This window comes from Oncorhynchus mykiss, chromosome 3 (genome assembly GCF_057628025.1).
Source record: "Oncorhynchus mykiss isolate SJ-2025 chromosome 3, ASM5762802v1, whole genome shotgun sequence".
Classification (NCBI taxonomy): Eukaryota; Metazoa; Chordata; class Actinopteri; order Salmoniformes; family Salmonidae; genus Oncorhynchus; species Oncorhynchus mykiss.
In genome coordinates this window covers 12,564,317-12,581,209 of record NC_143024.1, presented here as the reverse complement: position 1 = coordinate 12,581,209, position 16,893 = coordinate 12,564,317, and the positions used below count along the sequence as shown (strand labels likewise).

At 48.0% G+C, this 16,893-nt stretch overlaps 1 protein-coding gene across 3 annotated transcripts in view; it reads right to left on the bottom strand.

Annotated features, from left to right (window-relative positions):
- Nucleotides 1-997: 997 nt before the first annotated feature.
- Nucleotides 998-16,893, bottom strand: part of LOC149984372 (tax1-binding protein 1 homolog B-like) — a 39,585-nt gene continuing 23,689 nt past the window's right edge. For all 3 annotated transcript variants that reach the window (XM_090221033.1, XM_090221048.1, XM_090221041.1), the window contains exons 14-17: nt 15,505-15,691; nt 7,323-7,480; nt 2,909-2,997; nt 998-2,022 (exon numbers count right to left, since the gene is read on the bottom strand). In XM_090221033.1, coding sequence (XP_090077159.1) covers nt 1,818-2,022; nt 2,909-2,997; nt 7,323-7,480; nt 15,505-15,691 — 639 coding nt within the window. In that variant the 3' untranslated portion in view covers nt 998-1,817. The remainder of the gene's footprint in view (nt 2,023-2,908; nt 2,998-7,322; nt 7,481-15,504; nt 15,692-16,893) is intronic.

The window sequence follows — 16,893 nt, the reverse complement described above, 5'->3', positions numbered from 1 at the left end:
GCCTCTATGTAGTCTAATAAACGGTACTGTGTCATACTGGTGATCAGAGAGAGCAAGGGACTAATCAACAACCCAATCAAAACATCACGGAAATCAATGTCCTTATGGAACTACACGTTAAGGCTGCGTCCCAAATGGTAGCCTATTCCCTCTATAGTCCATATGGCTCTGGTCAAAAGTAGTGCATTAAATAGGGAATAGGGTGCCATTTGGAATGCATTATGTAGATGGTCATTGACAGTATTATACTGCCATATGGAGGGAAGTATTTGATATATTGTGTATAGTAAATGTTTCAAGTGCATTAAATTATATTTTCATGTTTCTGGAGAATGATGACTGTGTGTATGTATCCTATATATTTATTTATTTAACTAGGCAAGTCCGTTAAAGAACATTCTTATTTACACTGACGGCCTACCGGGGAACAGTGTGTTAACTGCCTTGTTCAGAGGCAACACACTGACGGCCTACCGGGGAACAGTGTGTTAACTGCCTTGTTCAGAGGCAACACACTGACGGCCTACCGGGGAACAGTGTGTTAACTGCCTTGTTCAGAGGCAACACACTGACGGCCTACCGGGGAACAGTGTGTTAACTGCCTTGTTCAGAGGCAACACACTGACGGCCTACCGGGGAACAGTGTGTTGCCTTGTTCAGAGGCAGAACGACAGATTTTTACCTTGTCAGCTCGAGGATTCCATCTAGCAACATTTTGGTTACTGGCTCTAACCACTAGGCTACCTGCCACCCCTATAAACTAAGGCAACAGCAGAGGTTGTTTTGTAACTGACTGATGTACAAAACTAGCTGCTTTAGGAATGTAGCTGTGATTACAATACAACTGCCTCTGTGTTCCTGGACATTTCTGCACCATTTACAGATGTTTTACATCTAAAACATTGAGACCCAGGTCTGTTTTACAAAGGAGCCCTGACTGAGTATGTATGTGTACAAGGCATGGAAGTAAGTGGCTATATTATAGTCTGATACTCTATATTGTTCCAAACAGACTTTATTAGTTAAGATTTCATTACATGGGACTCAAAGAAATCAAAGGTTTTGTATAATTGTGAAATAACAGAATCCTGGCATGCATGTTAATCAGTAGCGAAAGGTGAAACATGACTTCTTTATTCAGACAACCAAACCAATGGACTAAATCATGAGAATCAACTGACACTAAAATATAACAGCTCTTTCTAACCAGACATACACATACTGAAAAAGCTTATAACGCCGTTGGCTCTTAAAAGATTATTCTACAATAGATGATTTAAAGATAATATAATAATCAGGTTTAGAAGCAAATGATTTGTCCCGTCTGTCTGCATATAGTGCAGCGAGGTGGCTGCTTTCTAAACATCATGAATACCTGAATTTGACTATGAAGCTCAGGGGAAAGCATTTGGGTTGGAACAGTTGAAATGCATGTTTGATGTAGCTTACTTTCCCTGACTTCACATAGTCTAGTAGTGTCTGGGACTGATCCGAGGGGTCAGAGATGAGCACAGCCATAACATCTCACTAATACAATCAGAGGAATAACAAATAAAATGGGACACTTCATATTAAAGACTGATTCACACAGATATATGTATCCCTGGTCTGAATTATACATCAAATCAGAGCACCAATCACACTGCCGAATAAGAAGACCGTTTCCCTAGTTAATAAAAGACGCTCATCAAAACGCCACCGGTCCTAAAGGTGAATCAGAACGAGATCGTCACACCTGTTACATGTGTCAGGGGAAAAGAGCAAGGCAGTTTCATTTCAGTGGCGACTGACAGAGGGTTGTAGCGGGGATGAGGTTTTTAGTCAAAGTTGAGCACGTTGGCGGAGTCAAAGTGGGTGAGCACGTGGTTCTCAAAGACCTTCTGGTCACAGTCGAGGGGGAACTGCTCGCTGCACATGGGGCACACCTTCCAGTGGCTCTCTACATGCTCCACAAACTTACTCTGGTCGTAGTTGGGCGGGAAGATCAACTCACACAGTGGACAGCGCATGTGGACGTTCACACTGCACAGAGGAGAGACGGAGAGAGAGAATGGAGTGAGAAGGAGAAGATGGGGAAAGAAACAAAGTAAGGTTAGGGAGAGAAGGAGAGAGGGCAACAGGGAGAGAAGGTATTGAGAGAGAAACAGGGAGAGAAGGTATTGAGAGGGCAACAGGGAGAAGGTATTGAGAGAGCAACAGGGAGAAGGTATTGAGAGAGAAACAGGGAGAGAAGGTATTGAGAGAGCAACCAGGAGAGAAGGTATCGAGAGGGAAACAGAGAGAAGGTATTGAGAGGGCAACAGGGAGAGAAGGAGAGAGGGCAACAGAGAGATAAGGTATTGAGAGGGCAACAGGGAGAGAAGGTATTGAGAGGGCAACAGGGAGAGAAGGTATTGAGAGGGCAACAGGGAGAGAAGGTATTGAGAGGGCAACAGGGAGAGAAGGTATTGAGAGGGCAACAGGGAGAGAAGGTATTGAGAGAGAAACAGGGAGAGAAGGTATTGAGAGAGCAACAGGGAGAGAAGGTATTGAGAGCAACCAAGAGAGAAGGTATTGAGAGAGCGACAGAGAGAGATGGTATTGAGAGAGCGACAGACAGAAGGTTTTGAGAGAGCAACAGGGAGAGAAGGTATTGAAAGCGCGTTGGGTTAATGAGCGGCCAAGTGATGATGTTGGCAGAGGGAGCAGAGCAGGACAGCTAACAGGCTAATAAAGACCATCTGTCAGGGGGTCTACTCTACGTGGGTGGGCCACTAGCTGGGCCACTCATGTTAACACCTACATTACAGAACAAAGACTTTACACAGGTTGGAGCTGGGAAGCTGCTGTGCTGGGGTGAGAGACCAACTTCAATGCATTTTGGGGAGTGCAGGCCTTCAGAGTGTGTGTGTGTGTGTGTGTGTGTTACCTGGACTCGAAGCCAAGTGGAGTCTGTCCATCATTTAAGAATGGGCTGTGGGGTTCAGTAGTTGCTGCAGGCTGTTCATTGGCATTGCCCTGTGGTGGAGGGTAGAAAACTACTTCAGAAATACTATCTATCACACACAACTGTTGAAGCAGAAATCCTCCTCCCACTGTGTATGATGCAACATATCACTGAGAACCTCAGTGGAGGCTGGTGTCACTTAAATCAGAGGACAGCTGTAAGGCTGTAATGAAGGTAACAGTATCAAACATGCTTTCATAACGTACACTTTATTCATCTCCAATTATTACTAGGAGCTGTCCTCCCTTCACCAGCCTCCTCTGGTCTATCTTTAAGGCAGACTAACTGACATTGTGGATTTTTTTCAGACTAGCTAACTACCGTTGTTGTTCTCAGACTAGCTGACTACCGTTGTTGTCCTCAGACTAGCTGACTACCGTTGTTGTTCTCAGACTAGCTGACTACCGTTGTTGTTCTCAGACTAGCTGACTACCGTTGTTGTCCTCAGACTAGCTGACTACCGTTGTTGTTCTCAGACTAGCTGACTACCGTTGTTGTCCTCAGACTAGCTGACTACCGTTGTTGTTCTCAGACTAGCTAACTACCGTTGTTGTTCTCAGACTAGCTGACTACCGTTGTTGTTCTCAGACTAGCTGACTACCGTTGTTGTTCTCAGACTAGCTGACTACCGTTGTTGTTCTCAGACTAGCTGACTACCGTTGTTGTTCTCAGACTAGCTGACTACCGTTGTTGTTCTCAGACTAGCTGACTACCGTTGTTGTCCTCTCAGACTAGCTGACTACCGTTGTTGTTCTCAGACTAGCTGACTACCGTTGTTGTTCTCAGACTAGCTGACTACCGTTGTTGTCCTCAGACTAGCTGACTACCGTTGTTGTTCTCAGACTAGCTGACTACCGTTGTTGTTCTCAGACTAGCTGACTACCGTTGTTGTCCTCAGACTAGCTGACTACCGTTGTTGTTCTCAGACTAGCTGACTACCGTTGTTGTTCTCAGACTAGCTGACTACCGTTGTTGTTCTCAGACTAGCTGACTACCGTTGTTGTCCTCAGACTAGCTGACTACCGTTGTTGTTCTCAGACTAGCTGACTACCGTTGTTGTTCTCAGACTAGCTGACTACCGTTGTTGTCCTCAGACTAGCTGACTACCGTTGTTGTCCTCAGACTAGCTGACTACCGTTGTTGTCCTCAGACTAGCTGACTACCGTTGTTGTTCTCAGACTAGCTGACTACCGTTGTTGTTCTCAGACTAGCTGACTACCGTTGTTGTCCTCAGACTAGCTGACTACCGTTGTTGTTCTCAGACTAGCTGACTACCGTTGTTGTCCTCAGACTAGCTGACTACCGTTGTTGTTCTCAGACTAGCTGACTACCGTTGTTGTTCTCAGACTAGCTGACTACCGTTGTTGTCCTCTCAGACTAGCTGACTACCGTTGTTGTTCTCAGACTAGCTGACTACCGTTGTTGTCCTCAGACTAGCTGACTACCGTTGTTGTTCTCAGACTAGCTGACTACCGTTGTTGTTCTCAGACTAGCTGACTACCGTTGTTGTTCTCAGACTAGCTGACTACCGTTGTTGTTCTCAGACTAGCTGACTACCGTTGTTGTTCTCAGACTAGCTGACTACCGTTGTTGTCCTCTCAGACTAGCTGACTACCGTTGTTGTTCTCAGACTAGCTGACTACCGTTGTTGTCCTCAGACTAGCTGACTACCGTTGTTGTTCTCAGACTAGCTGACTACCGTTGTTGTTCTCAGACTAGCTGACTACCGTTGTTGTTCTCAGACTAGCTGACTACCGTTGTTGTTCTCAGACTAGCTGACTACCGTTGTTGTCCTCTCAGACTAGCTGACTACCGTTGTTGTTCTCAGACTAGCTGACTACCGTTGTTGTCCTCTCAGACTAGCTGACTACCGTTGTTGTTCTCAGACTAGCTGACTACCGTTGTTGTTCTCAGACTAGCTGACTACCGTTGTTGTTCTCAGACTAGCTGACTACCGTTGTTGTCCTCAGACTAGCTGACTACCGTTGTTGTTCTCAGACTAGCTGACTACCGTTGTTGTTCTCAGACTAGCTGACTACCGTTGTTGTTCTCAGACTAGCTGACTACCGTTGTTGTCCTCAGACTAGCTGACTACCGTTGTTGTTCTCAGACTAGCTGACTACCGTTGTTGTTCTCAGACTAGCTGACTACCGTTGTTGTTCTCAGACTAGCTGACTACCGTTGTTGTTCTCAGACTAGCTGACTACCGTTGTTGTCCTCAGACTAGCTGACTACCGTTGTTGTCCTCTCAGACTAGCTGACTACCGTTGTTGTCCTCAGACTAGCTGACTACCGTTGTTGTTCTCAGACTAGCTGACTACCGTTGTTGTTCTCAGACTAGCTGACTACCGTTGTTGTTCTCAGACTAGCTGACTACCGTTGTTGTCCTCAGACTAGCTGACTACCGTTGTTGTTCTCAGACTAGCTGACTACCGTTGTTGTCCTCAGACTAGCTGACTACCGTTGTTGTTCTCAGACTAGCTGACTACCGTTGTTGTTCTCAGACTAGCTGACTACCGTTGTTGTCCTCAGACTAGCTGACTACCGTTGTTGTCCTCAGACTAGCTGACTACCGTTGTTGTTCTCAGACTAGCTGACTACCGTTGTTGTTCTCAGACTAGCTGACTACCGTTGTTGTTCTCAGACTAGCTGACTACCGTTGTTGTTCTCAGACTAGCTGACTACTGTTGTTGTTCTCAGACTAGCTGACTACCGTTGTTGTTCTCAGACTAGCTGACTACCGTTGTTGTTCTCAGACTAGCTGACTACCGTTGTTGTTCTCAGACTAGCTGACTACCGTTGTTGTTCTCAGACTAGCTGACTACCGTTGTTGTTCTCAGACTAGCTGACTACCGTTGTTGTCCTCAGACTAGCTGACTACCGTTGTTGTTCTCAGACTAGCTGACTACCGTTGTTGTTCTCAGACTAGCTGACTACCGTTGTTGTCCTCAGACTAGCTGACTACCGTTGTTGTTCTCAGACTAGCTGATTACCGTTGTTGTCCTCTCAGACTAGCTGACTACCGTTGTTGTTCTCAGACTAGCTGACTACCGTTGTTGTTCTCAGACTAGCTGACTCACATTGTTGTTGTTCTCAGACTAGCTGACTACCGTTGTTGTCCTCAGACTAGCTGACTACCGTTGTTGTCCTCAGACTAGCTGACTACCGTTGTTGTTCTCAGACTAGCTGACTACCGTTGTTGTCCTCAGACTAGCTGACTACCGTTGTTGTTCTCAGACTAGCTGACTCACATTGTTGTTGTTCTCAGACTAGCTGACTACCGTTGTTGTCCTCAGACTAGCTGACTACCGTTGTTGTTCTCAGACTAGCTGACTACCGTTGTTGTCCTCTCAGACTAGCTGACTACCGTTGTTGTTCTCAGACTAGCTGACTACCGTTGTTGTTCTCAGACTAGCTGACTCACATTGTTGTTGTTCTCAGACTAGCTGACTACCGTTGTTGTCCTCAGACTAGCTGACTACCGTTGTTGTCCTCAGACTAGCTGACTACCGTTGTTGTTCTCAGACTAGCTGACTACCGTTGTTGTCCTCAGACTAGCTGACTACCGTTGTTGTTCTCAGACTAGCTGACTCACATTGTTGTTGTTCTCAGACTAGCTGACTACCGTTGTTGTCCTCAGACTAGCTGACTACCGTTGTTGTTCTCAGACTAGCTGACTACCGTTGTTGTCCTCTCAGACTAGCTGACTACCGTTGTTGTTCTCAGACTAGCTGACTACCGTTGTTGTCCTCAGACTAGCTGACTACCGTTGTTGTCCTCAGACTAGCTGACTACCGTTGTTGTTCCCAGACTAGCTGACTACCGTTGTTGTTCTCAGACTAGCTGACTACCGTTGTTGTTCTCAGACTAGCTGACTACCGTTGTTGTTCTCAGACTAGCTGACTACCGTTGTTGTCCTCAGACTAGCTGACTACCGTTGTTGTCCTCTCAGACTAGCTGACTACCGTTGTTGTCCTCTCAGACTAGCTGACTACCGTTGTTGTCCTCTCAGACTAGCTGACTACCGTTGTTGTTCTCAGACTAGCTGACTACCGTTGTTGTTCTCAGACTAGCTGACTACCGTTGTTGTCCTCTCAGACTAGCTGACTACCGTTGTTGTTCTCAGACTAGCTGACTACCGTTGTTGTTCTCAGACTAGCTGACTACCGTTGTTGTCCTCAGACTAGCTGACTACCGTTGTTGTTCTCAGACTAGCTGACTACCGTTGTTGTCCTCAGACTAGCTGACTACCGTTGTTGTTCTCAGACTAGCTGACTACCGTTGTTGTTCTCAGACTAGCTGACTACCGTTGTTGTTCTCAGACTAGCTGACTCACATTGTTGTTGTTCTGCTGCTCCTCTGGGTCCTCCAGGCCGTCGGGCCGGCTGAGGTTGCGTGCTGGCTGGATGCAGACCACGTTACTATCCCAGGAGGGGGGGCCCACAGGAGGAAGGCGGGGCAGCAGGTCATCAGAGAACTCCCCGTCCGCTCCGTCTAGAGTGATGGGGAAGAGAGGGTCAAAAAGAATAGAAGCATATTAGGGTTGAAAAATTCCGCTTTCTCAAAATTCCCAGTTGGATAATTCTCAGAATCAGGAAATCCAGGAATCCTTCAACCGGGATTGCTGGAAAACCTGGGAAAGTTACCGGCGTTTCTATATCCTACGTTAGCATATTGAATACTTTTCCAGGTACTGAGGTGGAGTAGGGTTAGTAAGGGGGGGGGGGGGGGGGGGGGGGGACAGGGGACAACCTCTCATATTAAACTGAAATGTGACTGAGGTGGAGTAGGGTTAGTAAGGGGGGGGGACAACCTCTCATATTAAACTGAAATGTGACTGAGGTGGAGTAGGGTTAGTAAGGGGGGGGGGACAACCTCTCATATTAAACTGAAATGTGACTGAGGTGGAGTAGGGTTAGTAAGGGGGGGGGGGGGACAACCTCATATTAAACTGAAATGTGACTGAGGTGGAGTGGGGTTAGTAGTAGGGGGGGGGGCAACCTCTCATATTAAACTGAAATCTGACTGAGGTGGAGTAGGGTTAGTAAGGGGGGGGGGGGACAACCTCATATTAAACTGAAATCTGACTGAGGTGGAGTAGGGTTAGTAAGGGGGGGGGGGGGGGGACAACAACCTCTCATATTAAACTGAAATGTGACTGAGGTGGAGTAGGGTTAGTAAGGGGGGGGGGGGGACCACCTCTCATATTAAACTGAAATGTGACTGAGGTGGAGTAGGGTTAGTAAGGGGGGGGGACAACCTCTCATATTAAACTGAAATGTGACTGAGGTGGAGTAGGGTTAGTAAGGGGGGGGGACAACCTCTCATATTAAACCGAAATGGGACTGAGGTGGAGTAGGGTTAGTAAGGGGGGGGGGGCAACCTCTCATATTAAACTGAAATGTGACTGAGGTGGAGTAGGGTTAGTAGTAAAGGGGGGGGGGGGGACAACCTCTCATATTAAACTGAAATGTGACTGAGGTGGAGTAGGGTTAGTAAGGGGGGGGGGGGGACAACAACCTCTCATATTAAACTGAAATGTGACTGAGGTGGAGTAGGGTTAGTAAGGGGGGGACGACAACCTCTCATATTAAACTGAAATGTGACTGAGGTGGAGTAGGGTTAGTAAGGGGGGGGGACAACCTCTCATATTAAACTAAAATGTGACTGAGGTGGAGTAGGGTTAGTAAGGGGGGGGGGGGGACAACAACCTCTCATATTAAACTGAAATCTGACTGAGGTGGAGTAGGGTTAGTAAGGGGGGGGGGACAACCTCTCATATTAAACTGAAATGTGACTGAGGTGGAGTAGGGTTAGTAAGGGGGGGGGGGACAACCTCTCATATTAAACTGAAATGTGACTGAGGTGGAGTAGGGTTAGTAAGGGGGGGGGGACAACCTCTCATATTAAACTGAAATGTGACTGAGGTGGAGTAGGGTTAGTAAGGGGGGGGGGGGACAACCTCATATTAAACTGAAATCTGACTGAGGTGGAGTAGGGTTAGTAAGGGGGGGGGGGGGACAACCTCTCATATTAAACTGAAATCTGACTGAGGTGGAGTAGGGTCAGTAAGGGGGGGGGGGGGGACAACCTCATATTAAACTGAAATCTGACTGAGGTGGAGTAGGGTTAGTAAGGGGGGGGGGGACAACCTCTCATATTAAACTGAAATGTGACTGAGGTGGAGTAGGGTTAGTAAGGGGGGGGGGGACAACAACCTCTCATATTAAACTGAAATGTGACTGAGGTGGAGTAGGGTTAGTAAGGGGGGGGGGGGGGACAACCTCTCATATTAAACTGAAATGTGACTGAGGTGGAGTAGGGTTAGTAAGGGGGGGGGGGGACAACCTCTCATATTAAACTGAAATGTGACTGAGGTGGAGTAGGGTTAGTAAGGGGGGGGGGGGGGGGACCTCTCATATTAAACTGAAATCTGACTGAGGTGGAGTAGGGTTAGTAAGGGGGGGGGACAACAACCTCTCATATTAAACTGAAATGTGACTGAGGTGGAGTAGGGTTAGGAAGGGGGGGGGGGGACAACCTCTCATATTAAACTGAAATGTGACTGAGGTGGAGTAGGGTTAGTAAGGGGGGGGGGACAGCCTCTCATATTAAACTGAAATCTGACTGAGGTGGAGTAGGGTTAGTAAGGGGGGGGGGGGACAACCTCATATTAAACTGAAATCTGACTGAGGTGGAGTAGGGTTAGTAAGGGGGGGGGGGGGGGGGGGGGGACAACAACCTCTCATATTAAACTGAAATGTGACTGAGGTGGAGTAGGGTTAGTAAGGGGGGGGGGGGGGGGACCACCTCTCATATTAAACTGAAATGTGACTGAGGTGGAGTAGGGTTAGTAAGGGGGGGGGACAACCTCTCATATTAAACTGAAATGTGACTGAGGTGGAGTAGGGTTAGTAAGGGGGGGGGACAACCTCTCATGTTAAACTGAAATGTGACTGAGGTGGAGTAGGGTTAGTAGTAAAGGGGGGGGGGGGGGACAACCTCTCATATTAAACTGAAATGTGACTGAGGTGGAGTAGGGTTAGTAAGGGGGGGGGGGACAACAACCTCTCATATTAAACTGAAATGTGACTGAGGTGGAGTAGGGTTAGTAAGGGGGGGACGACAACCTCTCATATTAAACTGAAATGTGACTGAGGTGGAGTAGGGTTAGTAAGGGGGGGGGACAACCTCTCATATTAAACTAAAATGTGACTGAGGTGGAGTAGGGTTAGTAAGGGGGGGGGGGGACAACAACCTCTCATATTAAACTGAAATCTGACTGAGGTGGAGTAGGGTTAGTAAGGGGGGGGGGACAACCTCTCATATTAAACTGAAATGTGACTGAGGTGGAGTAGGGTTAGTAAGGGGGGGGGGACAACCTCTCATATTAAACTGAAATGTGACTGAGGTGGAGTAGGGTTAGTAAGGGGGGGGGACAACCTCTCATATTAAACTGAAATGTGACTGAGGTGGAGTAGGGTTAGTAAGGGGGGGGGGACAACCTCTCATATTAAACTGAAATGTGACTGAGGTGGAGTAGGGTTAGTAAGGGGGGGGGGGACAACCTCATATTAAACTGAAATCTGACTGAGGTGGAGTAGGGTTAGTAAGGGGGGGGGGGACAACCTCTCATATTAAACTGAAATGTGACTGAGGTGGAGTAGGGTTAGTAAGGGGGGGGGGGGACAACAACCTCTCATATTAAACTGAAATGTGACTGAGGTGGAGTAGGGTTAGTAAGGGGGGGGGGGGACAACCTCTCATATTAAACTGAAATGTGACTGAGGTGGAGTAGGGTTAGTAAGGGGGGGGGGGACAACCTCTCATATTAAACTGAAATGTGACTGAGGTGGAGTAGGGTTAGTAAGGGGGGGGGGGGGACGACCTCTCATATTAAACTGAAATCTGACTGAGGTGGAGTAGGGTTAGTAAGGGGGGGGGACAACAACCTCTCATATTAAACTGAAATGTGACTGAGGTGGAGTAGGGTTAGGAAGGGGGGGGGGGGGACAACCTCTCATATTAAACTGAAATGTGACTGAGGTGGAGTAGGGTTAGTAAGGGGGGGGGACAACCTCTCATATTAAACTGAAATCTGACTGAGGTGGAGTAGGGTTAGTAAGGGGGGGGGGGACAACCTCATATTAAACTGAAATCTGACTGAGGTGGAGTAGGGTTAGTAAGGGGGGGGGGGGGGGGGGGGGACAACAACCTCTCATATTAAACTGAAATGTGACTGAGGTGGAGTAGGGTTAGTAAGGGGGGGGGGGGGGGGGGCCTCTCATATTAAACTGAAATCTGACTGAGGTGGAGTAGGGTTAGTAAGGGGGGGGGACAACAACCTCTCATATTAAACTGAAATGTGACTGAGGTGGAGTAGGGTTAGGAAGGGGGGGGGGGGACAACCTCTCATATTAAACTGAAATGTGACTGAGGTGGAGTAGGGTTAGTAAGGGGGGGGGGACAGCCTCTCATATTAAACTGAAATCTGACTGAGGTGGAGTAGGGTTAGTAAGGGGGGGGGGGGACAACCTCATATTAAACTGAAATCTGACTGAGGTGGAGTAGGGTTAGTAAGGGGGGGGGGGGGGGGGGGGGGACAACAACCTCTCATATTAAACTGAAATGTGACTGAGGTGGAGTAGGGTTAGTAAGGGGGGGGGGGGGGGGACCACCTCTCATATTAAACTGAAATGTGACTGAGGTGGAGTAGGGTTAGTAAGGGGGGGGGACAACCTCTCATATTAAACTGAAATGTGACTGAGGTGGAGTAGGGTTAGTAAGGGGGGGGGACAACCTCTCATGTTAAACTGAAATGTGACTGAGGTGGAGTAGGGTTAGTAGTAAAGGGGGGGGGGGGGGACAACCTCTCATATTAAACTGAAATGTGACTGAGGTGGAGTAGGGTTAGTAAGGGGGGGGGGGACAACAACCTCTCATATTAAACTGAAATGTGACTGAGGTGGAGTAGGGTTAGTAAGGGGGGGACGACAACCTCTCATATTAAACTGAAATGTGACTGAGGTGGAGTAGGGTTAGTAAGGGGGGGGGACAACCTCTCATATTAAACTAAAATGTGACTGAGGTGGAGTAGGGTTAGTAAGGGGGGGGGGGGACAACAACCTCTCATATTAAACTGAAATCTGACTGAGGTGGAGTAGGGTTAGTAAGGGGGGGGACAACCTCTCATATTAAACTGAAATGTGACTGAGGTGGAGTAGGGTTAGTAAGGGGGGGGGGACAACCTCTCATATTAAACTGAAATGTGACTGAGGTGGAGTAGGGTTAGTAAGGGGGGGGGACAACCTCTCATATTAAACTGAAATGTGACTGAGGTGGAGTAGGGTTAGTAAGGGGGGGGGGACAACCTCTCATATTAAACTGAAATGTGACTGAGGTGGAGTAGGGTTAGTAAGGGGGGGGGGGGACAACCTCATATTAAACTGAAATCTGACTGAGGTGGAGTAGGGTTAGTAAGGGGGGGGGGGACAACCTCTCATATTAAACTGAAATGTGACTGAGGTGGAGTAGGGTTAGTAAGGGGGGGGGGGGACAACAACCTCTCATATTAAACTGAAATGTGACTGAGGTGGAGTAGGGTTAGTAAGGGGGGGGGGGGACAACCTCTCATATTAAACTGAAATGTGACTGAGGTGGAGTAGGGTTAGTAAGGGGGGGGGGGACAACCTCTCATATTAAACTGAAATGTGACTGAGGTGGAGTAGGGTTAGTAAGGGGGGGGGGGGGGACGACCTCTCATATTAAACTGAAATCTGACTGAGGTGGAGTAGGGTTAGTAAGGGGGGGGGACAACAACCTCTCATATTAAACTGAAATGTGACTGAGGTGGAGTAGGGTTAGGAAGGGGGGGGGGGGACAACCTCTCATATTAAACTGAAATGTGACTGAGGTGGAGTAGGGTTAGTAAGGGGGGGGACAACCTCTCATATTAAACTGAAATCTGACTGAGGTGGAGTAGGGTTAGTAAGGGGGGGGGGGACAACCTCATATTAAACTGAAATCTGACTGAGGTGGAGTAGGGTTAGTAAGGGGGGGGGGGGGGGGGGGGGGACAACAACCTCTCATATTAAACTGAAATGTGACTGAGGTGGAGTAGGGTTAGTAAGGGGGGGGGGGGGGGACCACCTCTCATATTAAACTGAAATGTGACTGAGGTGGAGTAGGGTTAGTAAGGGGGGGGGACAACCTCTCATATTAAACTGAAATGTGACTGAGGTGGAGTAGGGTTAGTAAGGGGGGGGGACAACCTCTCATATTAAACCGAAATGTGACTGAGGTGGAGTAGGGTTAGTAAGGGGGGGGGGGGCAACCTCTCATATTAAACTGAAATGTGACTGAGGTGGAGTAGGGTTAGTAGTAAAGGGGGGGGGGGGACAACCTCTCATATTAAACTGAAATGTGACTGAGGTGGAGTAGGGTTAGTAAGGGGGGGGGGGGGGACAACAACCTCTCATATTAAACTGAAATGTGACTGAGGTGGAGTAGGGTTAGTAAGGGGGGGACGACAACCTCTCATATTAAACTGAAATGTGACTGAGGTGGAGTAGGGTTAGTAAGGGGGGGGGACAACCTCTCATATTAAACTAAAATGTGACTGAGGTGGAGTAGGGTTAGTAAGGGGGGGGGGGGGACAACAACCTCTCATATTAAACTGAAATCTGACTGAGGTGGAGTAGGGTTAGTAAGGGGGGGGGACAACCTCTCATATTAAACTGAAATGTGACTGAGGTGGAGTAGGGTTAGTAAGGGGGGGGGGACAACCTCTCATATTAAACTGAAATGTGACTGAGGTGGAGTAGGGTTAGTAAGGGGGGGGGACAACCTCTCATATTAAACTGAAATGTGACTGAGGTGGAGTAGGGTTAGTAAGGGGGGGGGGGGGGGACAACCTCATATTAAACTGAAATCTGACTGAGGTGGAGTAGGGTTAGTAAGGGGGGGGGGACAACCTCTCATATTAAACTGAAATGTGACTGAGGTGGAGTAGGGTAGTAAGGGGGGGGGGGGGGGACAACCTCTCATATTAAACTGAAATCTGACTGAGGTGGAGTAGGGTTAGTAAGGGGGGGGGGGGGGGGGGACAACCTCATATTAAACTGAAATCTGACTGAGGTGGAGTAGGGTTAGTAAGGGGGGGGGGGGACAACCTCTCATATTAAACTGAAATGTGACTGAGGTGGAGTAGGGTTAGTAAGGGGGGGGGGGGACAACAACCTCTCATATTAAACTGAAATGTGACTGAGGTGGAGTAGGGTTAGTAAGGGGGGGGGGGGGGACAACCTCTCATATTAAACTGAAATGTGACTGAGGTGGAGTAGGGTTAGTAAGGGGGGGGGGGGACAACCTCTCATATTAAACTGAAATGTGACTGAGGTGGAGTAGGGTTAGTAAGGGGGGGGGGGGACGACCTCTCATATTAAACTGAAATCTGACTGAGGTGGAGTAGGGTTAGTAAGGGGGGGGGACAACAACCTCTCATATTAAACTGAAATGTGACTGAGGTGGAGTAGGGTTAGTAAGGGGGGGGGACAACCTCTCATATTAAACTGAAATGTGACTGAGGTGGAGTAGGGTTAGTAAGGGGGGGGGGGGGGACAACCTCATATTAAACTGAAATCTGACTGAGGTGGAGTAGGGTTAGTAAGGGGGGGGGGACAACCTCTCATATTAAACTGAAATGTGACTGAGGTGGAGTAGGGTAGTAAGGGGGGGGGGGGACAACCTCTCATATTAAACTGAAATCTGACTGAGGTGGAGTAGGGTTAGTAAGGGGGGGGGGGGGACAACCTCATATTAAACTGAAATCTGACTGAGGTGGAGTAGGGTTAGTAAGGGGGGGGGGGGACAACCTCTCATATTAAACTGAAATGTGACTGAGGTGGAGTAGGGTTAGTAAGGGGGGGGGGGGACAACAACCTCTCATATTAAACTGAAATGTGACTGAGGTGGAGTAGGGTTAGTAAGGGGGGGGGGGGGGGACAACCTCTCATATTAAACTGAAATGTGACTGAGGTGGAGTAGGGTTAGTAAGGGGGGGGGGGGGACAACCTCTCATATTAAACTGAAATGTGACTGAGGTGGAGTAGGGTTAGTAAGGGGGGGGGGGGGGACGACCTCTCATATTAAACTGAAATCTGACTGAGGTGGAGTAGGGTTAGTAAGGGGGGGGGACAACAACCTCTCATATTAAACTGAAATGTGACTGAGGTGGAGTAGGGTTAGTAAGGGGGGGGGGGGACAACCTCTCATATTAAACTGAAATGTGACTGAGGTGGAGTAGGGTTAGTAAGGGGGGGGGGGACCAACCTCTCATATTAAACTGAAATGTGACTGAGGTGGAGTAGGGTTAGTAAGGGGGGGGGACAACCTCTCATATTAAACTGAAATGTGACTGAGGTGGAGTAGGGTTAGTAAGGGGGGGGGACAACAACCTCTCATATTAAACTGAAATGTGACTGAGGTGGAGTAGGGTTAGTAAGGGGGGGGGGACCAACCTCTTGCATCTGAGGTGGAGTAGGGGTTCCCAAAGTGCAGCTGTGTGGGGCTCTGGGGGACCAGCAGTGGAGTGGGGGCATCCTGGGGGTAGGGCAGGGGATACTGCAGGAACACAGACTGAATTCTCATCTCCTCTGACACTACAGCCTCCGTCTTCCTGCCAGCACCAGCACTCGTCTGGAGATCCTGGTGGGGACAGACAAGACAACAGACACTATTACATTATTATATATATTTAGGATTGGAAAGAGAATCTTTTAAAATAACTGATCTTGTATTTTCTCTAACAGAACAGTGCTATCTTGTGGAGGAAATGTATTCATATATTGTAAATCTGATCTTTTGATGCTAAGAAGTGCCATGCCTGAAACATCACTCAAAGTGTAGCTGGTCCTGAGAAGAAAACACAGACACCATGTCCAGACCGGACACGCACCCAGGTTGAAATATCAAAACAAACTCAACCAATTATATTCATTTGGGGACAGGTCGAAAAGCATTCAACATTTATGCCAATTTAGCTAGTTAGCTTGCAGTTGCTAGCTATTTTGTCCGATTTAGCTAGCTTGCTTATGCTAGCTAATTTGTCCGATTTAGCTAGCTTGCTGTTGCTAGCTAATTTGTCCGATTTAGCTAGCTTGCTGTTGCTAGCTAATTTGTCCTGGGATATAAACATTGAGTTGTTATTTTACCTTTAATTCAGAAGGTCCTCGACTCTGACTTTTAATCCACACAAAAAAATAATAAACCGAATAGTTTCTAGTCATCTCTCCTCCTCCTTTTTCTTCTTTGGACCTTATATGGCGATTGGCATCTAACTTTCATAATAAGGTGTATTACCACAACTGACCGACCGACCGACCTCAGTTCATCTTTCAATCACCACGTGGGTATAACCAATGAGGTGATGGCAAGTGGATATATGTTTCTATAAACCAATGAGGAGATGGGAGAGGCAGGACTTCCACCGCGTTAAGCATCATAAATAGAACTGACTTCTATTTTAGTGCTTGGCAATGCAGACGCTCCTTGGTGCGTGCGAGCAGTGTGAGTGCAATGATTGAATAACATGTATGTGTACATTTATTTTACAATGCTCGGTGTGGTCAGCATGTTAGCCAGCTACAGATCTAACTTCAGCTACATTTCTATGTCCCTCCTCTCCAGGAGAGTCAATACTGGCCACAACCACCTCACAGCAGCACCTAGAACTATGGTCGTTCTCCCTCCGCCCGCTCCTTCTCTCCCTCCCTCCCTCTGCTCGGTCCCTCCCTCTCCCTCCATCGGTCTCACGCTCCCTCCTCGCTCGGTCCCTCCCTCTCCCTCCCTCCTCCCTCCCTCTCCCTCTCCCTCCCTCCCTCCGCTCGGTCCCTCCCTCTCCCTCCATC